The 26,232-nt window shown below is 33.6% G+C and overlaps 1 protein-coding gene across 7 annotated transcripts in view; it reads right to left on the bottom strand.

Moving 5' to 3' along the window:
• The window catches only part of GPHN (gephyrin), a 634,333-nt gene that overhangs the window by 195,956 nt on the left and 412,145 nt on the right, over positions 1-26,232 (bottom strand). For 3 of the 7 annotated variants that reach the window (XM_057543176.1, XM_057543175.1, XM_057543177.1), the window contains one exon: positions 22,221-22,277. The exons of 2 other annotated variants lie outside the window; for them this stretch is intronic. In XM_057543176.1, coding sequence (XP_057399159.1) covers positions 22,221-22,277 — 57 coding nt within the window. Of the gene's footprint in view, positions 1-19,928; positions 20,001-22,220; positions 22,278-26,232 lie in introns of all 7 variants that reach the window. 2 more of the 7 variants (XM_007184311.3, XM_007184307.3) reach the window with 1 other exon arrangement.

Raw genomic sequence — 26,232 nt, 5'->3', positions numbered from 1 at the left:
TCCTGACTTATAATGTTTACTGGAGTCCTCTGTCTTCCTATACCACTCCAATGCGTCAGATAGCTTAGCAGAGCACAGGAGAGCATTTAAGGGGTGAAAATTTGCATTCTCGCTATAAGTAATGGAAATAAAGTGTAAAATCCTGCTTTGCTTTTATTTCTCTTTTCCAAAGAGGTGCGTACTTGGCAAATAAATTAAATAAGACCTACCACCAATTTAGAATAACTGACACCATCTCTGTGTGGCCTAAAGAAATATTATGGCATTTTTAAAGTTATAAAATAAGATCCCAAGAACTCAAATCTATTCTAGGAAAATCTACCCTATGCAAGTTCCTTTTTGGGACTTACCAATAACTTGGTAAATTTTTGAGTAATTCCCCCATGACTATTTTGTGAACACAGGACCTCAAAATGATAATTTTCCTATGGATTTTTTTTGATGCTAACACTGAAGAGCTTTAATTTTCAAGCCAAAGGCATTTTTTTCTAGTAATATTTTCAAACACCACAGCCTGAATACATAGAATATGATTTAAAAAAAGACAATATTCCAATTTGTAAAATCCTTAAGTGAGGCCCCATATTTAATATTTGCTATGTTCTCTATATACTTAATATGGTAATATCTACTCTGCAGTGTAGATGTTCAACAGACACTAGATGACTAATCATGACCTACTGGTAGGGTCTGCAATAATCCTGGAAGCATAAACAATCAAGTAAAAATAACTATCATATCAAATCCAATTTTTACATTAATTCAGGGCATCAAGATCCATTATAGACTTTCAAGCTCTAAGTATGTTTTTTATCTGCATTTGGCACTCTGACTGAACTTTCATGTAGAAAGCAAAATGCATACAGGATAATCAAAATCCAATATCTTTAAAATTATACCATTAATATTTTAACAGGATTAAAAATCCTGTTTGTTACATTCATGATATATTAGTTTTCTCATGAACAGACCACACAGTAGAAATCACCTCTTTTAATTCACAGTCATATGTTTGTTTTACTTTGCTCAGCTGGCTCAAAGACCTATATCTTGTTTATAAGATACTAAGGACACAGAAGGCATTTAATAAGTCAGAAAAATCAGCATTCACTAGAAAGAGGAATTCGAAAAGAATAATACCATACTATAGAAAGCTTATTGAAACTTAACTATATAGGCATAACCCCTTCATATAAACATTCAATTTATAAATTCATTCAACAAACACCGATTGATGGTGCTGTGGAGAAGTCCTTGCCCCAAACTGCCAGTTTCCCTCTCCCTTTACCTTCCACTACAATGAGTATTCTAAAGAAGATGTCCTATCTGAGCTGTTGGAAGAAGAAAACAGAATGTAAGATCCTGTTGCCATTCAGAATTTGCCAGGGTAAAAATACTTTGGAGTAAGCTGGATTCTGTTAGAGGTTAAAAAGCATTTTTCCCAAGAAATAATGTTACAAATAGTACATAGATTCCTACATTAATCCATATATGTCTATTTGACCCTCAATTCAGTTAAACCGTAACACCATTTCAGCTTATTAAGGGTTATATAAACTTTTGAGAACTAGCCTAGGAATCTGGTAACCAGTTATAAAGTTGTCTTCATTGGAAACTGCTTTGCCCCACTTATAAGTTGGTGACTGTCTGTAGAGTATGGCATATAATGGAATTTAAGGACAATATAATGATGGGGTTCAGGACGTGCTACCCAAAAACATGGCACCTCGCATACTGAATAAAACTGAAGAAGTATGAGAAGATGGCGAAAGCAAGAAGGTCTCTTGTCCTTCCTCTGCCCTTCTCCCCTGAAAAAGGTCATAACACCCTCAAACAAGAGGTGTCCTCCTTATACCCTGAGGAAAGAAGCATCGTTTTCTCCAAGACAAAAGGGCACCAAGAAGAATAAGAATGAACAGGCCTTACTAAGTTTCTTCTAGTTTACTACCCTAAGCTCATACTTTATGCCCCATCATATTTCTCTGTGACTGTCCCCTCTTCATCAAACCTAGCATAACAATACTCAGATTTAACTATTTCTTTGGGTCTTCATTTCCTTATGAAGACTCCCGTGTCATGTAAAATTTATATTAAATGAATTTGTATGCTTCCTCCTGTTAATCTTTGTCAGTTTAATTTTCAGACCCAACCAGGGACCCTAAGAGGGTCAAGGAAAACTTTTTCCTACCCTAAAATAATAATTATAGTAAAAAGTGCTATTCTTTTTAGCCATAATCTTCAGTGAGGTGGGGTGTGTGTGCATAAATAATCCAGCCACTAAATAGGAAAGTGATTTTGAAGAAATAGATAAGATAAAAACTGGAGAAGACAGTCAACTCATTGAATGAAAAAAGATACATCTCATAGATATATGTTCATATATATCATCTTCAATACACTTGACAATGATTAGGAAAAAGAAGCAAGGCAGGAATGGCACAAGTGCTGACATTAACTTGTGTCAAGTTGACAGTGAAGCTAATAATACTTGATATTTTAGTTAGATTGTGGCTAACAACCATATGCAAAACACATTCTACTGTGTGACAAATGTAGCATATGATATGTCTGACAGAGTTAGTTCAAACTAAAAATAACTTTACCTTTAGGCCTTTAGTATGATAACCAGTATTGATAATAATAATTATAATTATTTATTGAGTACTTATTCATATCAGGCACTGCATCAAGCAGTCTTAAGCAAGTCAATCCTTAAAGTGGTATCATTTCCATTTTATAGAAATATGAAGTGCAGACAAGTTAACTTAAGTGTACAATCAAGTGCTTAATATTACAAAGCTAGTAAGAGGCAGGGCTGGGTTTCAAATCTAGGGCTGGGATTGAAATCTAGCCCAATCTCAGATTTTTAAGCACTGTGAGACAACCAATAAAACATTAATTACCACCAAAGCATGAACATCTTTGGAATATGTTAAGAGGCTGGTTAAAGTTCTTGATTCTTCCAGAAAATTAAAAAGCTTATTTAAAAAAACTCTCAAATAAAAACACGGCCTCATACTCTCAACTCTTACATTCACACGGTAAGCAAGAAGCTATTTAGATATTTTAGTATCCAAAGAATAAGGCAATAGGGAGAATTCCCAAAGAAGAAATATTAAGTACGGCTTTAAATAACAAATGGCTTCAAGAAGCACTGAACTACTTAAAAAAGCAAAGAAAGAATTACTATATCTTTTTCAGTTCTGGGAGAGAATTAATCCCTGATGCATTATACATCCATTGTGTATAATGAATTAACTTCTCTTTTATGAATCTAGAATGGCACCATCTTCACAGGAGCTTTAGAAAATAGCCACACAAGTCACTTCTTGTACTGTGGTTTAGATGAGGAACTCTGGCTAAGAAAGGAAGTGCTTTTCAAAGCGGAGAAATAAGGTGACTAGAGAAAACTGATAATTCTATTTGCTGAAGTCCAGGCTATATATTCCATTGTATCCAAATGCATATTTTTGTAAACAAGTAAAAGAAAATTTACATTGCTAGTAGTCAAGAAGATATTTATCCGAATCTTTAAGAATTAGAACAGGGGTTTCCCTGGTGGCGCAGTGGTTAAGAATCCGCCTGCCAGTGCAGGGGACATGGGTCTGAGCCCTGGTCCGGGAAGATCCCACATGCCGCGAAGCAACTGGGCCTGTGAGCCACAATTACTGAGCCTGCGCGTCTGGAGCCTGTGCTCCGCAACAAGAGAGGCCACGACAGTGAGAGGCCGGCGCACCGCGATGAAGAGTGGCCCCCGCTCTCCACAACTGGAGAAAGCCCTCGCACAGAAATGAAGACCCAACACAGCCAAAAATAAATAAATAAATTAAAAAAAAAAAAAAAAAAGAATTAGAACAGGACTGGTGGTAAACCAAACCTGTCTGTAAATCTATGGGTATGAACCACATCAGGGTATGGTCGTGAACTGCTCAGAATTCATTAAACCTCTGTAATTTACAGGAAGCTGTGCAAGCATGCATTGGTATTACCACCTATACAGAAGTGACAATTAGGTTAAGAGAGAAAAAGAAAAATGGAGACACAATGCTGGCCTGTGGTGCATAAGGGCACATGAAGGAAAAGAATGATGGGCATGAGCCCAATGGGGAGTAAAATTCACTTTGACATCAATTTCCCTCACTATTGGTTACAGAGTACAAAAGCTACTGGAAATTTATATTTTGAGCCTTCTTTTGACTTAAATTGCCTACCAGTACTCCCTCTGTGTCTTGGTAATAGATGAAGAAGCTTTAATCAGAGGCCTATATACAACTTACTTATCAATCAATAACATTAGATTCTGACTACAATTTTGTTGAAAGCTAACTAAGAAATACTTATTGACTTAACAATAAACCTCAGCTTTCTAATATTATTTTTTTGCTTGTGTACCAATTCTGATTCCCATATGAATTCCCATCTGAATTTACGAGAGTGTGATTTTTCACAGACTTTTAGTTCCCAGTGTTTTTCAAACAGGATGTCAAGGAGACTGATTGGGGTCACAGAGAACAAAGCTGCATTGCTCTATGTAAACTTCAAGTTTCAATAATAGGGCAAGAAAGTCAATTCTACTGTTTGAGACTCTTCCCTCCTGTTACATCCAAGGTCAACAAGGAATTAAAGTTGTAGAGACTGGGATGACTGTTTGATATTGTTTGAGCCCACAATGAAGAAAAATTGGGCCAGCTACCCCTGTTATTTATTTAAAAATGCAATATTAGAGTAGACTGTAGGAACAGTCAGGCAGTGTAGAATTAAAATGTTTTAGAAGCATTGACCTAGATTAATATATGCTTCAGGGATTAGAAAAATGCATACAAATCTTAGGGACATTTGATACATATATAATGGGATATTTGAGACTGGGCTGTAACTCATGATTTGGGTAATGTGTGTTTATTAAATGGTTACTGTGTGCTAGATGGGGTAAAGAAGCTACATCAATGTCTTTACCCAACCAAGTTTCATAGTCTAATAACAAAGTGAATATTATTACAGGTTTAGCAATTAAGGCATAATTAATGTCATTCATTCAACCTACACTTGCTATCTGCTGTTTGCCCCACACTAATCTGGCCTGTGAATTACAGGTTAAAAAGAAAGCAGCCTCTGGTCTCCAGAAGTTCACAATACATTACAGAAAGACAAGTAAAACATACGATTACAATACACCATGATAAGTAGTATAATAGAAGTTAGTACAAACTGCTATGGGGATATGTAAGAGATGCTCCTAACTCAGATGGGGGTAGGGGATGGGGGAAGGTTATCAGGAAAGGTTTCCTGGAGCTGGGATGTATGAGCACAGTTTTAAGGGACAATTATAATTTGGGTGAAGAAAAGATGGGAAAGTCAGAGAAAAAGGCTAGCGCAATTCACAGATGTGAGGGATTCTGGCAACTGTGAAATGGCAAAAAGCATGGCTGAAGCTAGTTTTAACCATGATAGGGAGTGGTAAGAGGAGTAGTTGATGATGTAGGTAGGGACCACCAATTCCTAAGGGTTGTGGAGAGCCACTGAAAAGATTTTAAATAATGGAATGACAATGATTACATTAACATTTTAAAAAGTTCATTCTGGTAAGCATGTGAAGATGGATTAGAGATATTTATGGAATAAATTATGAGGGTAGAGGAACTAGTCTGGATATTAATCTAGTAATCCAGATGAAAAATCCAACTAAATAATTGAAAGAGGTTCTGGAGAGAAGGGCATAGATTCTAGAGATACAAAAGAGGCAGAATCTTTAAGACTCAGGTCTGATTGGTTAGAAGGGATATAACTCCCAGGTTTCTAGTCTGCGTGATTGGCTAGTGTCATATGAAGGTACAAATTTGGGGGTTGAGTTATGTACAAGGTGCTTATAACTCTGGAGAGAGATGTGGGCTGTAAATAGGAGTTGATGCCAAGGTAGTTACTATATAGTGATGTAATGTTAATATATGTGAAGCTCCTAGAATGATCCCTGACCAAAGTAAGCGCTATACCGTAAGTAGAATAATAATGATGTTGGATGGTGGTGATCATAATAATAACAATGGTTGATTATGAGATAACCCAGAAGTATACAGAGCATCATTGTCCAATAGAACTTTTTGTGATAATGAAAATGTTTTACGTCTATACTTTTAAATATGGTAGCCAATAGCCACATGTGACTACTGAGCACTTCAAACGTGGCTGTTGCAATTGAGAAAGTAAATTTAAAATTTTATTTAATTTTAATGAATTTAAATTTAAAAGTCACATGGAGCTGCTGGTTATTGTTTTGGACAGTGTAGATATATAGTGAGAAATGAAATCAAGAGAATCTGGGAATGAATCAAGTTGATCATCAACATGTAAGAAATAGTAGAAAAACAGTCAAATAGGGAAAAGGAAAAGCAATATAGGGTAATACGGTTTAGAAGCACAAATGAAATTCCCTTGATAGGATAATCAGGATGAATGGGAGTTGGTGGAGGAGGCTTTCTGGAGGAGTATGGACTGGAGCTATGAAGTGGAGGAGGGCATTTCAGGGAGACAGGCTAGCACACATAATGGTCAACAAGAAAGAAGGAACATAATATGACAAGAAGGTTCACCCTGACTGCAGTGGTAGGCACATGATAGGGAGTAAGTGGTCAATGGTCCTTGTTTGCCAGGGACTAAGGGGGTTCCTGGGATGCAGAACTTTCAGTTTTAAAACTGGGACAGTCCCAGGACATGGTACTTCAGTGCTAAAATGAGGGAAGTCCTAGGCAAACTGGGAGGAGTTGGTCACTAGAGAATACTACTAGATAAACAGTGGCTGGCCAAAGAATGAAGGACTTTGAAAGAGAGGCAGAGAGGCATTTACTCTTGATACAACAACTCAGAGGTAGGCTATTACAGCTTTTTCGATCAGGGAACTAAAAGGAATTAAAGTAGTGCTTAGGAAGATTAGTCTGCCATTAGAGGGAAGAAGGACTATACAAAGGGAATCTAATTATTTAGCTACTATTGTAATCTAAGTCTGAGGTGATAAGGGCTTAAACATCCAAGTTAGAGATGAAATAGAAATTTATGTTTATTTAATTCTTACTATGTCCCAGGTACTCTACTAGATTTTACATAAATTATCAATTCTTCCTGACACTCAGATGCTGAAACTTTTATAAACCTTTGAAAAGTTGATTGATTTATTTATTTAAACAGTTACTCATCATTCCCAAATATTTTTTGAGTGACTTCTATATGACACACCAAGTTCATTACTTGTCTTACTAAAGCCAGAATTTGAAAGTAGATCTGGCTACAAAGTTCATTGTATGTATCAGAAGTAAGAATAATTCAAAGGAGATAATTCAAAGGAAGAAATAACAAAAATGACAAAATTTAATGGCACACTGTCAAAGATGAAAAATAAGGAAGAGTAAAAAATAACTAGAAGATTTCTATGATGGGAAACTTTTAAGAACATGATCTAAGAAACTTTAAGAACATGATAGAAGGGATTTAGATAGAAGTTGGATATACTAAGTTTGAAATCATGAAAAGACATTCAAACAACAGCTGGAAATATAAGTATGAATGCAAGTGAGCTATGTCACTTTAGTGTATATTCTAACAAGCCAACATTTATTTGGGCTCTAACTATCCATATCTCTAATTAATCTATTGTATTTGTAAATTCTCTATGGCACAGGAAAAATGATAACATCATGACAATAAGCTAATCTATTTGTATAAAGCTGGATTTCCACATAAGGAGAAGAGATTTTTACCAATCTACCTATGTACCTACCTACCTATCTATCTATCTATCTATCTATCTATCTATCTAGATATATGTGGTGCTCCAAGGACAATGATGCTTCAAGGACAAAGGACACCCTGCCTGAAAACGTTTCAGCGTTACACCCCCTACTGGACTCTTAATCACCCTCCCCACCATGTTGCGATGGTTACGAAATTCCTGAGCCCACCTGGGCAACGCCCACCTGGGCAACGGGACCTGTCCCAAATAAGGAAAGGAGTCTGGCCTGTCCCACTCCTACCCTATAGAAGGAAGGTATATGTGCCTCGAACAATCAGTAAATGAAATTTTCACCTCGGACCATTCTTTTGTTTTCTGGCTATAAAAACTGATCAATAGCGCATGTTCGGGCTCAACTCTCCCAGACTACTAGGAAGTAGGCCCCGCTGTTCTGGCAGCAACCCTTCCCTCTAATAAATTCTACCTTCTTTACATTCCGCCTTGTGTCTGGAAATTCTTTTCCAACCTGCGTTTGGACCAAGACAATATATCTCTATCTTCTCTCTCTCTCAAAGAGAGATATATATAGTTTATATTTTAGTTTTAAGACACTTACCTCAAAAACTTCCTAAACTTGTTATCTATGCATTAATATTTCTTGATCTAGCTATTTCTTGATCTTTGGAATTGGCTTCACATTTAGAATGCGTAAAATATTATGAATGTAATGAGATCAATGGCTCAGGTTGTACACTATTGTTCATCCCTTCAAGCCAAGTTAAGAAAAGCTGGGGGGGGATGGTGAGCAGGGGAACTCGCCTGCTCATATTAACAGCATTAATATTTCCTCATCTTAAACTTTAGAATTCTCATGTCTTATTTCCATTGATGACCCTCTTTTGTATTTCAAATGACCTGAGTATATGAGGCAATATATGAGGATAAGCAGAAATTCATTAGTGTCAATTACAATAATGTGTTTCAAAAATCTTTTTTATGATGGAAATTTAAGAATATATGGCCAAGTAGAAAGAAGTACCCATTGTCTTTTGTCAAAAATTATCAACCAATTCTTTTCAATTCTTTTTCAAGAATGTTTTGATTATATGTATCAAATATCCCTGTCAAAGAGAAAGTCATGTGCTTTCCCACTATCTTTATGGCTGGTCACTTATTTGGATGTCAGAGAGAAATATGTACTTAATTTTCTTACTTTGACCCAAACAATTTATATACTCCAATTCATTTTTAAAGATTCCAAAAAGAGGTATGAGTTAAGAAACTTTGGTAGAGTAGTTGCAGTGCTTTCAAAAGATACATTTCTAACAGATCTCTTTACACTATCTACAAATTTCCAACTATTATATAGAAACAGCATGAAAATAATTCAGATAAGAGTGAAAGGAATGTGGAACATCACAGACAACTATATTGAAATAAATAAGAAGCCAATAAAGATTTTCTAAGTGAGATTTTGTAAAGTAGAAAATCTTATGTGATTATCTCGCAGTATAGAATATTCATTTTATGAATATTTTATTACAGTTTCCTCCAGCTTAAACATTTTGTGGCCCTGTTGGTTCTAAAAATTGGCCCCATTTTTCCTTTTGAAACAGGAAATGCTACAGTGCTTAAAGTCAAGTTTTATTCCTTTCCTTCCTTCCTTGAATCTCCTATCTGCAATTCAACTAAAACTTCCATTTGTATAAGCTCCAAATTGTCAGTCAATTAAGGTTTGTTTAGATTAGAATTGGTGTGCTAATAGTGGGTTAAGAGTTCAAATGGCAACTGCTTTGCATGTTACAACTTAAAAATGTCTCCTTTTCTTCAGGTAGCTAAAAGTTATTTTTTTGCTTTTTGGCCGCACTGTGTTTGGGATCTTAGTTCCCCAACCAGGGATCGAACCGGTGCCCCCTGCAGTGGAAGTATGGACCTCCAGGGAAGTCCCCTAAAGGTTCTTAAGCATTAAGTAAAAATATAATAAAGTTTCAGTCTCTGTCCACTCAACAGGAAAAATGAATTTAGCTTCAAAATCTCAAATTATCTAAATCAATCTTGCTACTGGGAAATCTAAGACATTAAAAACAAGATTTCAAAAGGTTCAATGTTTATTAATTTTTTTTTTTTTTTTTTTGGTTTAGATACTGTTACAAATCATAAAAGACATATCTAGTATATACTCCAGCTTTTCAAATAAGTCAGAAAGAACACTTTCTACCAAGAGATAGTACTATTTCTGGCTTTGGTTTAAGCTAAGGGAATTCTGAAGCAAGTTTTTCAAAGGATTTTAAAAAATGAACACTGTTGGAACAAAGTTGAAGATTAGTTAGAAATCTGGAAGGTGAGTTCTGCTGTTCCCCCAACCCCCAGCTTTTTTTAAACTTGGCTTGAAGGAATGAATAGTGTACAACCTGAGCCATTGATCTCATTACATTCATAATATTTTACACATTCTAAATGTGAAGCCAATTCCAAAGATCAAGAAATAGCTAGAAGATTATATTTAAGTAAGGTATAGTAGGTGATCAATAAATATTTATTAAATGACTAAATATGAGAAAAATAAGAATAATAAATTACACAAAGGAATGTCTTTCTAATATTTCCTTGAATTAAAGTTTCATATCTTATAGAAATACCTGTATCCTTTCATAAGATAAAATCCAAAACTATATAATCAACCTGAACCAGGTAAATACATACTGTGAAAATACAAGACTACCGCATGCCATTCAGAGAGCTGACGACTTTTAATAACTCCTGAAAAGTGAAAAGCATGGTTTTTAAGACAAAACAATTTTCTGCTACTCACTTGGCAGATTTTACGACTTTGGGCAAGGTATCTAACCTCTTTGAGCTTCAGTTTCCTCATGTGCAAAATGAGGATGACAATAATATCTTCTTCAAACAGAGCTGTAGTGAAGACTGAGATAAGATAAATAAGATGTCAAACACAGAGCTTGTCACATAGTAAGAGAATTGTGTTTTTTACAAAGGGGCTGTCAACTACATGGAGTAACATTTGCTGAGCCAGGTAAGGTTAGAAATGATCTTGTTTTTGTACATCTCATGGATAGATTAATTTTTGAACAAGGCTTATTATTTTGGTCTCATCACAGAAGATAGTGACATGAAATTGGTAAAATCAATGTGCTACATCAGGGATTGGAGAATTTATTTCTTCAGCAGTGGAGATAAATGAAGATGATGTAAATGTGAGGGAAAGAAGAGAAGCCAAACATGGAAGGTTTGGCTACTTCCATAGTGATGCTATAAAATAAATAACAACACGAGGCTTCCATATGAAAAATAGAAACATGAGAACATTCCTTGAAATTCTAACTGTTAAGGCTTATAGTCTAAATTTTGTGAAACAATCATTTACCAATTTAAAATGAAACAGGAAACAATTATGCAAGGTTATTTCTGTAAAGAGGACATCATGAATGTTAGATTCCCTAAGGAGTTCTTCACTGTATTGGTCATTACAGCTTCATAAATTAAACATACACACCACCTATGGAGTCCACAGAAATGTGGCACTGAGTATAAAATATAGAAACCCTACCACAGATGACAAAAGGAGAAACACACTTCATGACAAGTAAATAAAGCTCATGTGTCACAATGAAAGAAACAAACCCAGGTGAAGCCAGAGTTCATTTAAGAGCTGAGTGCTATGGAGAAAAGGCCACAGCATACACAATCCCGACTCCCCAGAAACCAGTTCCACATTCCAACCTGAGAGCCCTCCTGCAAACATGCTGTCACAGAGAAAGTAATACCCTGATGGATGCTGTAGGTTATGATTGGAGATGATGCCAATGGTAAACTTCTTAAACACTCTCAAGGGAAATGGAGAAATGCCTGGATGAAATGGCAGAAAGAAATGGGTTATATATTTTTTACACTGGGAATCATAATCCTGCGGTATTAAGAAAAGACCTGTGGAAAATGCAGTGATGAGATGGTACCAATCTTCTCTTTCAAAAGTCTTTGCTAATATCACAAGTAATTCATTTGCCTTTCATTACTTCGTTTCTCCCTACAAACACACATTTCAAGAAGAAATCAATTCTCCACAAAATCAGTTTTAAGAGGAAAAAAAAATTTGTAACAGCTGCAACTTGCAAAGGAAAAAATTAAAGAAGATGGCTTTAATTCTATTGACTCAATAAGTTCAACTTTGTGAAGCTACAGGTTTAGCAATGCTATTCCTTTCAAGGCTTTTTATAAAGTTTTAAAGTCAAAAGATGATATTCTGCCTGTGGTTCTGCATACATTTACCTGGTATTTTAGACAGTGCCATCTTTCTGTTTTTTCCATGAAATTCAGAGATAATATTTCTGTGATCAGAATTAAGCTGACAATACTGGCCTGAACATAGTAGCTAAAGTAGCCTGCACAAAGTAAATATGTGTAGAAATATGTCTGTAAAGTAAAAAATTAAGATCTTAAAATTCACAGGCTATTAAAGTCCTGTTATTTACTAGTCATATTTTGAGGTACATACACTCTTTTCTCTTAGCTATTCAAATAGTGCCCCTGCTTTGAATAGTAGACTTAAAGGATATTCAGAGACTGTGATATTTCAGGGACTCTGGTTTACACAACCAGAAAACCCACTTATGCTATGGTTTAACACAGTAAGAATAAGAAATTAAACCCCTGAAAAGGCAAATAACATAGGTCAAAGTTGATGTAAAGTATTCTGTTAAAAGAACATGAATCTCATGAGTGGTAAGCTTTTCTAGATTTTAAGAACCTTATACAAGTATCAAGGAGACTATTTTCCTGAGTAACCTAATCAGTTCTTTAAAAGGGAGTGAATCTTCTATTTTACGTAAAAATAGGGGAATCATATTAAATTTTCATTTAATAATCAATCTGGAGGCTTTCCTCTGTCTATGGTTAATGGGACAGGATTGTTACTAATTTAATGTCAATCTTCAGCTACCAGAGACAGACCTATACAGCTCTGCAAACTGGAATCTTTGTTGTTAGCCAACATGAGTTTAACAACAAATTACCCAGTTCGAAGGAATCTTTATGGAATTAAGGTGGTGGCCACAATTAAGTTGGCTGTTTGGGCTTTAACCATTTCAATGTGATACAGTGACTGCCAAAAAAAAGTTACTCAGAAAAGTGCTGTATGAAAATATAGAAATTTCCCCATACAACAGCTAACTTTTCCCCTTTGGTACCTTCATCTCTTTCAGCCAAGTGCAAAGTGCAAGGCAAAATAAATTAAGGCAAAAAGAAAATAAAATAAGAAAAATGGTGAGGGCGAGCATGTTGTTGACCATGTAAGAAAACACGTGCAAAGTATACCTCAGATACACTATAGGTAGATGAGCACGAGGGAAGCCGAGCCTGGTTTTGCAGTGGGGAAAAGAAAACACTGTTAAAGAGGAAATGATAGCACAGTAAGGGTCTCGGAAGTTTAGAAGGCTCCATCACCAACACATTTGCCAGATAATAAAACAGCCTTATAAACAGACACTTGAGCTTGAAATCTCAAGGTTCATACTATTTGAGGAGAACTGTGTGATAAAAAAAATACCTGGCTTAAAAAAAAAATCCATGATGGAGATGGCTCCCCAGATCAGAATCTGGTATGATCTTGCTCAGAAGACGCTCATTTAAGGTTAACAGGAAAGTGGAACACTGGTCACTTTTTCCTATGGTACCACGCCGATCTCACTGTCTTAACACTAGCAAACTACATGTGAGATTAATATAGAATGACTCTATTGTACATTTTCATATTACTGTTTAAAGAGGGCACCAAAGCCAGATCAGTATTCTGATTCTAATTTCCTGTTCCTACTATTCCATTCTCATTACTGAATCCATTCAGTATTACTGAATCTAAATAAACAAATAAGCCAGTAGCAACACCAAAAAGATATTAAAAAAACTTAACCACAAAACTCTTCTCCAGACCTGTCTTTTATCAGAATGTTTCATTGATTTTTTTGTGATAACTATTTTATACTTAAAACCATGTTTAATCTTCATGACTTTCACTTGATAATTTCCTGGCCTGTTCTTACTTTCTAGGTTGTCACACTGCCACATTCAATTTTGTGGCCTCTTCTTTCATTATGTTGTCAGAATGCCATGTGAGCTAAATACTCAAGCACGCATTTTCTAGTTACAAATTCTTCAGGAAGTTCCAAAATACAAAGTTAGGGTAGGGAAATAAGGTAAAGAAGAAGATGGCACAGTGGAGAAATCAGAAATGCCCTTATTATCTGATCTGTTCTTTAAGTGTATTTCCAGCACCCAGCAGAGTGGAATATAGTAGGCACTCAATAATGGCTTACTGAATAAGTGAATATACAAAATCTTTTTCTTCTATCCTCAAAAACTGAATTGTGTGAAATAATATTCAGAAGGTTTTACACTTACCATCACAAAGATTTGTGATAAAATGTATCACTGCCACTTAATGATTTACTATGAGGTAGTTTCTAAAATATGATCAGTTCTATACATATTAAGAAATTAAATCTTTCTTTCAACCACATACATATCTGATTTTCTTTAGCAGGATACTAGTTCTAAGAAAGCCTTCCTCTGCATGTTTGTTCTGTTACTGTAACTATACCCATAAAACTGAAAAACTTTATCTTTCAAAATAGTTTGAGTCTTGTCTTTTTTTTCCCCTCACTTCTCCATTTTCAATTACTAGGGAAATTTACTTGTCAAGGAGATCTTTTACTAGTACTCTATTGTCTTAATGTCAATTCTGAGAAGGCAATTCCACCGTAAGCATTAAACACCTCACAGATGTGTCACTTCCACTCCAAATGATGTCTTATGCTACTGCAGGCGATTTTATAAGCAATAGATGGTTCAAAGCAGAAGAAAGATTTTTGTTATTTTTCAGTAGAACTGAAACTTCAGAATTGCATTAATTAACTTTACATGTTAAGTGAATTCTATAAAGTGAACGATAGCAAAATTAGCCTGTTTTCCAAAGAGATATTCTTAAAATTTATTTACTGTCATCTTCACCATTACTGTAATCTGGTCATATTACAAAACACTATCTACCAAGATACTCAGGATGTTACATGTTATAAATTAAATAGTAAATAAACACATATTATTAATATGAGTAAATGCCAAAATGTCAAACAAGGAAGACTCAGGAGGCTCAAACAATGTTCTACATACAAGAACCAAAAAACACTGAAATTTGCTTAAAGAAAGTAGAGTACATAAACAAATTGATGTTTACTCATTTAAAAGCTACCAAAAGATTATTCATCTAAGGACTAATGTTCCAGTAGTTCTTCCTCACCTCAATCAAAGTAGGCTGATTCAATGTAGACACTTTCAGATTTTTAAGTGCTATATTAAGATATGATGTATTACTTGATCACTTCAGGGTGTCTTTCTTAGTTGTATGAAATTTCCTATAGAAGGTATGATTTTAGGTGAGGTCAAGCAGGAAATTTAGCAGAAATCAAAAGTTGATCGTGGTTTTCAGGGGAAATATCTTTATTAAGAGGCAAGGAAGTAATAAACAGAAAAATACAATGTGTACAGCAAAAATAAAAACACATTTTAAAAAAGTTTAAAGAGCAAGAATGGAAATTATCTTTAAATCTCTGTAAGGGGCTCCCCAAAGAAGAGGAATTTATAATCTATACTTTATCCATATGATAGTTCTATATTTGAAGGGTTTAACATAATTCCATAGTGAGTTTACCTTGTGTGCATGTATGTGTGCTTGGCATGTGAAGAGCACAGAATAAACAGTGTAAAAAGGAAGAATAAAAACATAAAGGTAGAAAATTTCAGGGGATCAACTCTTTTAAGCGCATGCTTCCATGCAGAATGATCTGACACCATCCTCAGAAAAAATAACCAGCTCTCCTTTTCTCAGTTTGTAAAATGATGATAATTTCACACAATCTCTATTATAATAATTTCTTTGTCAATGTCGTCTTGACACACTAACCAGTTTTAGCAGGTGTCAGCAAACTTTTTCTGTAAACAGTCAGATAGTAAATATTTTAGGCTTTATGTGCCATATGGTCTTTGCTATAACTGTTCAACTGCTGTTGTACTGCAAAAGCAACCACAGATTATATGCAAATGAAAGAGTGTGGCTGTGTTTCAATAAAGCTTTATTTTTGGGACACTGAAATTTGAATTTCATATAATATTCCACATGTCACAAAATGATATTCTTTTGATTTCCCCCCCATCATTTAAAACTGCAAAAATCATTCCTAGCTCATGGGCCCACAAAAGAGAAACAGGATTTAGCCCAAGGGCTGTAGTTTGCTGACCCCTGAGTTACAGCATTAATTTAATGAATAAAAAAGTGCAAAAAACCCAAAGACAATTCATCAACAATATAAGATGAGTTAGTTTAGAACTAAAGCTGGAATGAAGACACTGATCTTGAAAGACATAAAATCACAACCATCTAATTCATTATTTGTATTACCCTATTTCATACTAGTCTTATTTTGGCACTCAGGAAATTATTAAACATTTTAAAACTACACTTCAAAAGATATTAGTTTCTGGCTTGATTCAAACATTTTTCTTAAACTTAATAAAAATATAGTCAAGTGATAACTCCTCCCTTAACTTTTTCCACTTCAGATAATACCATCCCTTTTTTTGTGTTAGCATAGCAGGTACATATAATTATCATATTCCTTCTACTTCATCACCTTTCTTCTTAGTTCACTTATGTGCCAATAATCTGTCTTCATAAGTCACCTTCCCTTTTACTGTTTATTAAAGCCTTTAAAAAATTAACATATTTGATTACCCCAAACCTACCTGTATATATTTGTAGCTGAATGGAAATGTATCATCATATTACATAGACTGAGGGAAAATACAAAATTTGTGGCTTTGAGGTATTTTTATTCCTCTCCTTTCTTTTCTTTTTGTCTTTATTTCATGAGTACTTATCTACTTTTTTCCTGAATGTTTTAACATTCAAGCTTCCCAGGGCCCTATTGCTCTTTAATGAATTAACTTCAATTTTATAAATTTACCTTGATGTACATTACTTAAAGGAATTCATTTGCATTATCTTATGTTTTCCAATTATCATCTGTCTGCATTACTTTTTTTTTTTGCATTACTTTTTAATTAATTAATTACTTTTTTATTGAAGTATAGTTGATGTACAATACTATGTAAGTATAGGTGTACAGTATAGTGAGCCATAATTTTAAAGGTTACACTCCATTTACAGTTATTATAAACTATTGACTATATTCCCTGTGTTGTACAATATATCCTTGTAGCTTTATATGTGATAGTTTGTACCTTTTAATCCCTGACCCCTAAGTTGCCCCTTCCCCTTCCCTTTCCCCACTTGTAACCATTAGTTTGTTCTCTATATCTGTGAGTTGGCTTCTTTTTTGTTGTATTCACTAGTTTGTTGTATTTTTTAGATTCCACATATAAGTGATATCATACAGTATTTGTCTTTCTCTGTCTGATTTATATACTTCCTACTAGATTCATGCATTAGATTACATGGAAAATTAATTTTTTCCTTTATGTGGTTTCATTCTTCAGTCATTATTCTCAACACATTATCAATCTAAGGATTTGTAGTTATTTTTGCAGTAGTTAAATTAGGCAAACTCTGTTTAGGTACAAGATGATAATTTTATTATTATTAAAATTACTAAAAACTCATTTAGGGTTCAGAATACTTCAGTTTTGTATAAAGTACAGAAAAAGATGATACATTCTTAACTTAGAATTCAAGAATCAAATGCATCCTACTTTTTGCTATAGAAGAGTCCATGTAAAATTAAAAAGTATGTTTTCATATGAGAAATAAAATTTAATACTGTTCTAAAAATTACCTCTTAATACAATAGTCTACTTTATATCATTGATTATAAGTAATAAATAAAAATGCAGGGTTCTTTCCTCTAAAAAATAATATATCATATAGATGATACGAATTGAAACATGAATAATTTAATTAAATCCTTATCGCAAACTTCTGAATGATGTCTCACCTTCTTCAACTATTAAATAAGATATTTAAGTGGCAACATGGTTCTGAACCTTTCATCTTATTGAAATATTTAGCGATGTTCAATGAATTAAAAGGCATTCATATACTTGCTCTTCTGTGTGGACACCTACAATAAATTTTCACAAAATGGAATGGTCACTATATGCCAATTTATCTCATTTTAGAAACGAAATCTGTTTATATAGCGTATGGTACTTAGAATAACTTTATTCTGCTTCTAAGCAAAAATTTTTTAATATACAAGGCATATTTTAAGGCATTCTGGGGCAATAAGAATTAAAGCGAAGGAGAGACACTGAACATTCAGCTAAGATTTTGATTTGTGTCTTTTCCTAGCTGAACTCTGTAGAGAAAATACTATTATTTGCCTTTTGACAATATATTTTTTGTTTTTCCGTACTTTTCTAGTTAACAGGAATCTTAGAAGGATACACCTTATATTCAATCTTTTTAGAAGAAAGGTAATCAGAACAAAGTGTGACCCAGTGAAATGAAACAAAAGATGAAGACACTGAGACTAGTTATTATGTACTCCACCATGCAGTACAGGTATTGAAAAAAAGAAATTGAAGAGTGGCATGAGAAAACCAATTTCCAAAGCACAGAGATTTCAATTTAACCCTAATCTAACACAAACTCCCTACCATATAGACCTTAGCAAGTCTCAACTTTCTGGTCTTGGTTTCACTGAAAGAAAAATCATATTTTTTATGACTGGTTAGGGAAGAGTATGGCACTAAAAACATACATTATCAGAATCTTTTTAGGAGTTTCTAGAATGATATCCAGATATATCTAGACTGATTTAATTATAAAATTCATACTAATCTTTTTTTTTTTTTTTTTTAAACAGTGGGATAGATTCTGGGGATGATTGTGGGTAATTTTTCAAATTCTCTAAGAATATGACTGAAAAGAAGGACTGGCTCAAAAGAAAGAAGTAGAAAAATGAGACATGTATTAATTTCCTTTTCTGTTTAGCTATCAGAATTTAATGACTGATATTAATAAAAAACTTTGAACTTTAGTAAACAGAAATTTAATGAAGAGATATACAAAATACACATAGTATATAATTAAAAACAAAGCTGAGAAACCAGAGAATTATCATAGCACTATTATTTTTTATTCTATCCTTCATAACAAAATTATTATAGCAATATGAATTAAATGTATGACAATAATCTTGGGAGAAGTAAATCAGGGCTAAGTTTCATAGGAACTTTTTTTTAAAGCCTCAGAAATAACGAGGTCAAGGTTAAATAGAGCCAGAAATTATTTACTGTAATATTTTAGCTTTTCTTCTACCATATTTATACCATGTACCATTTTAGAGATTTTAATTCCATTTATCTTGAAAAGATATATTCAGGAGAAGGACCAAGCATTCTGAGTCTGAACTATCAGTCACAAACAATACTATTGTTAGTATGCCTATATGACGTATGCACAGTATTGAGTGGCTATAAGGTATTGTTCTCCTTCACTGTTGTCCTGGGTATATTATATTAGCCATTATCTCAAGTATTTGTAAGATGTTACATAATAGTGTTCATAGTGAAGATTCCTACTGCCTAATTTTCTTATTTTTAGACAAAAAATGATATCTTATAGTTATTCCCAAAGAGTCTGAGTTAAGAGAAGTCTATTAACTCAGAATAGATGTATCTACTTGCCAGATTACCTATAATGAGACTCTAACACTGAATATTTTCCTTGACAAATGAAATCGAATCATCAAGGCTCTATCACTTGGATCCGGCCCATAATTTATAATCCTGCTGACACATCCAACAGGGACAGAAGACACAGTAAATGGAAAAGCTCCAAATGAAGTCTCATGAAAAGATCGTCAGAAAATTATACAATTGTATAAGAAACACAGATTTTGAAAAAAAAAAAAAGGTTTTAATTTGCATTGGAGCCAGAATGCTATTAAATCAAATGCAATGTTAGTGTGGCTTAAAGGTCTTCTATGCTAATTTAATCTTTCTTTCATAAATGTGAGCATGAAGCTGCAGTTAGAAAAGAAAGAAAGAGATAGGGAGAAAAGAGACAGAAAGTAAAAAAGATGGAGATGAGAGGACAAACCAATCAGATTTGGAATTACCAGTTAGCAGAAGTTTAGGAAAAAAAAAAAAAAAAAATCACCAGGTGAAATCGTACATTTACTCTGAGAGAGTATCCTTTCACATTGCCTTCTAGGTGATCTCTGAGCTCCTCCAGCTTTCGATGGAGCTACATGTAAACATCAGAAAATGAATTGAAAAAGCAACTTGGTCTCTTTTCAGTTTTCCTTTTTCCTTTTAAAAATAAGATCATAGCGTTATACATTTCTCACTGCCTTTGGCAAACATTTCAAAACGTCGAAGATCTTTGTATAGCGCAAGAATACATGCTCAATAAACCGTGACTAGGAAGAGAATATTTTATTTTAATTAAAGCCTCTTTTCTCCCCAAAGTGTTAGAGAAAATAAATACCTTAACTATCCTTATAAACCTCTAGAGATTCACTTTAAAATTTTCTATTTTGTAGAAATATGGAATAAAGACATTTAAAAATTATGAAATTTGCCTTTCTTTCCCAAACACTCTTTTTGATTTGAGGCTGCATCCATATTCAAACAAACTGATTGAACCCTAAAACGTATATTTTGTTCTTATATATATTTATGTGTATACACATAATCATATTGTATATACACTTAAAAACAATAAACATACAATTACAACTTGAAGTTCTACACATCCAAAAGCTGAACTTCGAGATAAACACACGCGTACTCGCACACACAATCCAGTTTATAACAGGTGGTGCTGCAGTATGGATGCCATTTTATCTCTATTTCACTATCAGTCATTTCCAAAAAGTTATGTCAAACTGCACCTTTTCACTTGAATCTGAGTCATAATCCATAGTCTCAACAATAATGGATTTATCTTCCCTTAAAAAATTAAAATATGATACCTCACAGGTAGACAGTGAGGAATGCTACTGATATATCATCAAGACACATAAAGTCATATTTTTCTGACTAAATAATTTTAGCTTGCCTCGCTTCTGAAATAGGTATATAATCAACACTTCCCATCCCCTCTGATTATTCTTAGTGAAATAACAACAACAACAAAATGCTACCCAGTATATAGCAGTGTTAGAGAACAGAGAAGATGGCTTGTTTGGAATAAAGGACACAAACATACAGACACACCCTCATCCATGTGCACTCATGTGTGTGCACACACAGATAAATAAACAACAACAAAAAAGTAAAATTAAGAAGGCAGAAGAGGCAAGGAGAGGAAAGAGTGCAGAAATTAGTGCTTCATAAATTGTTAAATGGAAATAAATTGGAGGTGTGTAAAATTTTAAAATGACTTAATATTAGCCTCAAAGTAGTTATTGAATTTTGGGACATCCCAGTGCAGTGAATTATGTCATTTTGATTAATTTAGCAGTTACTATTGCTGTAAGGACAAATGGGACTGAGATAGAAGAAGTGGTTAATATTGAGGTAGATTTCTCTGCATATTTTTAAAATTCAGCAAATTTTCTAACTTGCATTTATGGTGGCAGCATTAAAAGTGATTAATTGGCTATGTCTATGTCTCTTAAGGGTGATAATTTATTTACCTTTCATTGTGATTAAATGTTAGAGTATCGAGTGCCCAAGATAAATTGACCAAATGGATATTTAACAACTACCAAATGGGACCATTAGATCAGAAATCTTTAAGTGGTGTATTAGTAGGTCACATACACAAATGGGCAAACATTTATATATATATATATATATATATATATATATATATATGTTTCTGCTGATTGTTATATACATTTTTTAACTTTTGACAAATAAAACAAAGGGGATTAAGAGTGCTTACTATTAGCTATATGTGAGCCCACTATACTAGCAAGCATCATATGAAATTCCTTTTCTCTCTAATTCTTAAGATTTTATATATATATATATATATATATATATATAAAATACATGTTATTAACTCATAATAATTATTTTCTGGAATGAACTACAAATGGTAATGACACTAAAATAACATTTAACAAAAAAAAGTAAAAAGGGGATATAACATTCTGAAAATAAATATTAGTTCTCTGTGTAACAGGAACTTAACACATAGTCAGTGACATCAATCAGAGGAACGGTTTACTCTAGAACCCCAAATTACAGGCACCTGTAATGAGGCAGTTGCCCTTTCTCTTGTTTGTGGTGCCACTCAAAGCTAGTTATTTGGCAGCTTGCCTTCAGCTGGTTGCTCTATGTGTAGCTGAAACAAACAAACAAAAATGACCCAACAGCCAATAAAAATATTAAAATAAAACAAAATGGGATGGTGAAAAATGGAAAAAGCCCCCTTCCTCCCACCACCCTCCAAAAAGGAAGAAGTGTAGGCTATAGACGAAATCTTGCCAAAAAATGTTAGAAACATATTTACTTTGAGGGATCCAACTCTACTAGCAACTCCTTTGCTTTCATCCGGCCGTCTAATTTGCTACAATGAGGGAAGATGGGTAAAAAAGACAGAATAAAGAAAAAGTGAACTTAAAAATTTTTCTAAACATTAGTAAATAATACATGCAAAAACATCAATTGACTCTTTGAGATACATCTTAGGAGGCCAAGCCAAGGAGTTAACTAACCCAGAGGCTATATGACATGCTCTGCAGACAGGTTGGTCACTAGAATTCAGTCTTTGTTATGACACTATTCCTAAGATGAGGAAATGGGCACTTACTTTTGGTTATCTTGGGGACTTCTCATGAAGCAGTGTCTGGAGTAGTGTTACATTTGCATTTGGCTTACGAAAAACAAAGAATTACAAATATACCTATGCAGAAAACTTTGTCTCCTTTAGTGTCTATTCCATTGTAATATCAGAAAACATCAGTGCTATGACTAGAAACATGAGTGTTCCTTAAGTGGAAAGATCAGTCCTGACAAGCATCATTCTTGACAGGTGACAGAGTGAAGCTCCTCTGCTTGTTAACCCAAGCATTGAGGTTGTTCAGCTGTCACTGAGATTCCCAATTAAACAATTGTGCTGCCCAACCAGAAAATTTTAATGCCAGACCAAAGTTAGATACATTTACTCCCTCAAAGCTTTCAGTTATTTCAGTTATTTTTTCCTTTTGGGTAAGATAGGAAAAAAAGAAAAGTAAAACTGCTGTTTTAAAAATTTGTTTCACCTCATTGTGTAAATGAGAAAAGGAAGATTCTAAACCCAAAGTGTTTTATTAGGTTAGGTATAAACTAGAAATCCCTTTGCTTTTTAATAGAGCTGTAACAATAATATTTTGGTTAAAGAGGAAGTCAAACTAAAAAAAGAGTAGGGGGGAGATTGGAAGGAAGCTTCAGACCAAGTGCTTTTACATTATGGATTCCTACATGTGCAGAATGATGGTCTCCATTCAGACCAGCATAGCTCAAGTTAGTTGTGATTCTCTTGCTTGTATTAGGAGACAACTGATGAAGTATCAATGTGATGCCAAATTCCCAGTGTTAAAGTCCTCAGGAAAAATAAGAAATCTGACCGTGCTACAAAATTATAGTTTCTGGAGACAGGCTATAGTTGTCTTATCCCTTGTAGGATATCTCTGATAGCATAAGTAGATTGCTTGGAATAATACTGAGAAAATTGGATTTTCACTTTGAAAAAAAGCATCTTGATCCATAAGAATTGTGTCAACTTTTGGTTTTACTTGATATAAATAGTTTTTACTAATTCTTCAACATTAATTAAATATTGTACTCTAAAGATAATCACTGATTCTTACCCTTCTTGGTTGAACAGAGTTCTTAAATTTAGAAACAGTGGATACTAATTAGAATGGAAACAGTCTATAAGAAAGGGCCTCTGGATGGACAGTGAGTTCATATTATTTAGTCATTTTCTTATGCTATTTTCTTTGATTTCAGAGAACATCTTTATATCAAAAGCTATTTTCCATTTTAAATTGACACAATATCTTGATTATAAACAACGTAGTTTTCTATAAAAAAATATAGAGTCTAATGTTTCATGCTGCTTTCTGAAAACTTTTAGAAACTGCATTGTTATACAGTAACAAGTGAACACCATTTTCTACATTATCTTTTATTTCTGGAAAGCTTAAAATTACATCAAGTCCAGCAACATGAGGTAGTTTCTTCAAGGTTACACAGGATATTAATGACAAATCTAAGACCAACATCCACCGTTCCTGGTTTCTACTTTAAAGCTGTATTACCTTAATAGGCCTGGAAATAAATGGGTTGGAAAAAACCTGATGCTTATAAGAGGATGTATATGTATACATGTCCCTGTGTGTCTGTTTATCTATCTCATTTATGGAAGAAATTTTATGTTACCACATTAATGTATGGATGAAATTTTTCCTAAATCATTTCAATTCCAAATGCAAGTGCAACTACAGAAGCTTAAAGAATGAAATATAAGAAGAGAAAAGACAATCACCATTGAACTCTGAACATGAAAAACAGACTATATACCAATTTACACAAAGATTTTTAGGAGCAGACAGCTCATCTGTCAATGCCTGACACCAATTGTCTGTATTTAAATCTGATTTTGTGAATCCTTAACTATCGTAAGAGGAAGACTTTAGAAAACCAATGCGGTTATCAAAGCCACAAGTGGTTGTAAATCAAGTGCCATGTGATTTTTTGTGGCTCCTGATACAGGTAATTATCCCTAATATTGAAAAACTTCAGAAAGAATATGAAAAAGATTTGTCACATATACTAAAATTTGAATTGTAGAGAAAAGTCAAATCGATAGATTTTAAGACGTAATGCTCTCATTTATGCTAGTCAACCCTTAATCATCAATTATGATGGAGTAGTATAAATAAAAGAAATTCACAGCTAATCCAGATACCTGATTACTATTTTTCTTTGAATAGAATTTAAAAGAAATCACAAAATATTAGCATTTGGATAAAATGAACTTTACTCTTCATGATAATTATAAAAGCCTCACATTGTTAGCTAATTTTATACATATTTTTCTGAGGCTATAAACATTCTGTATCAATAACTAAGAGAGGCTAAACTGCAAATGTTTACACTACATATAAAATCACTGCAATATAAATGAAGCTTGAGAATTGGATGTAAAGAATTGTAGGGATTACAGGTTGGTTGAGATTATTAGTTTATAATAATGATATATGAAAACTGAAATGTTACCTGCAAAACAAAAAATATTATCACTAATGATTTTTGTACCCTGAAGAAATCCTTTTATAAATATTTTTACTGAGATTGTTAAGACATAAATCGGAGGATCAAAATCATTTCAATCTTCTATTCAGCCTCTCAGCCTGAATATATTTAACAAGATATCCATTAAAAATTGTCTGAAAAGATTGCACTATATCACCTGTTTTGCAACATTCTGGGAATATTTCTTCAGGAATTAATTACTGGGTAATCTATCCTCAGGAATTAATTACCAGGATGTGGTCACTAAAGTAGTGAAATGACTGCTATTTGTATTCACCTTTTTTTAATAAGAGCTTGAATTTTAGATATATCACGCAACAAAAGAAATTGCCTGGATACTAACACAATATGGATTGTTGATTCCCTTTGATTTACCGCAGTTCTCCAAAACTGAGCTCACTGTAAAATTATTTCCATTATTAACAAAGTAGAAAATCACCCCATCTCACCCTCATCTCTCTTGCCAATAATAAGTAGCTGTAAGTGTAATATTTTTTAAAGGCAAAAATAAGATTTTGGAGTAGAAATCCAACTTTATATTGATTTTTGAAATAAAATATGAAACTTCAAGAAATTTGGGGGTTGTAGAAGCCACTTAAGGTAGGCACCCATATCACTGGATGTATGCATTAACACATCTCTTTAGCTGCAAGATGTTTGGTGAAGAACTGTGAGAAAAGGTTATATATTTTGTGTGTTTGTTTTATTGATGAGAGAACGCAGGTCTTAGAGAGGTCCATTAGCTTTTTGGAGACATATCAATAAAAAAAAGCATAGCTTATATTAAATTCTCTGGCTCTCAGTTCTCTTCATTAAATTTGGGCTCTCATTATAGAATGACTAATGTAGATTTCCCCTTTTTCTCCCCTGATATATTTTGTATTGATTTAGATTAAGATTGTATAGATTAAAAAAAATTTTGTTTGTTTGTCCTAGGGATTGAATTGTTTTATTTTTAGAATTATCTAACTTACCTTCAGAACTACCCTGAGAGACAGACATTTTTAATCCTATTTTATTATGCCAATTTCTTTTTTAAAGTATGGGTATCAATGACAGGAAAGAAAACTTTTTTTTTTAGAAATTGTTTCTCTTCCAACCAGTATCACTCAGAACATATGGGTACAGCTATAGATTGCTTCTGGTAGTTGTGACTGGAGAAGGAGGTTTTTAAAAAAGTTTTACTTGAGAACTCAAAATATAAACAAACTCTTGTAAATAAA

This window comes from Balaenoptera acutorostrata, chromosome 3 (assembly GCF_949987535.1).
Source record: "Balaenoptera acutorostrata chromosome 3, mBalAcu1.1, whole genome shotgun sequence".
Taxonomy (NCBI): domain Eukaryota; kingdom Metazoa; phylum Chordata; class Mammalia; order Artiodactyla; family Balaenopteridae; genus Balaenoptera; species Balaenoptera acutorostrata.
The sequence above is the reverse complement of the archived record's forward strand: the minus strand, read 5'-3'. Positions and strand labels throughout refer to the sequence as shown.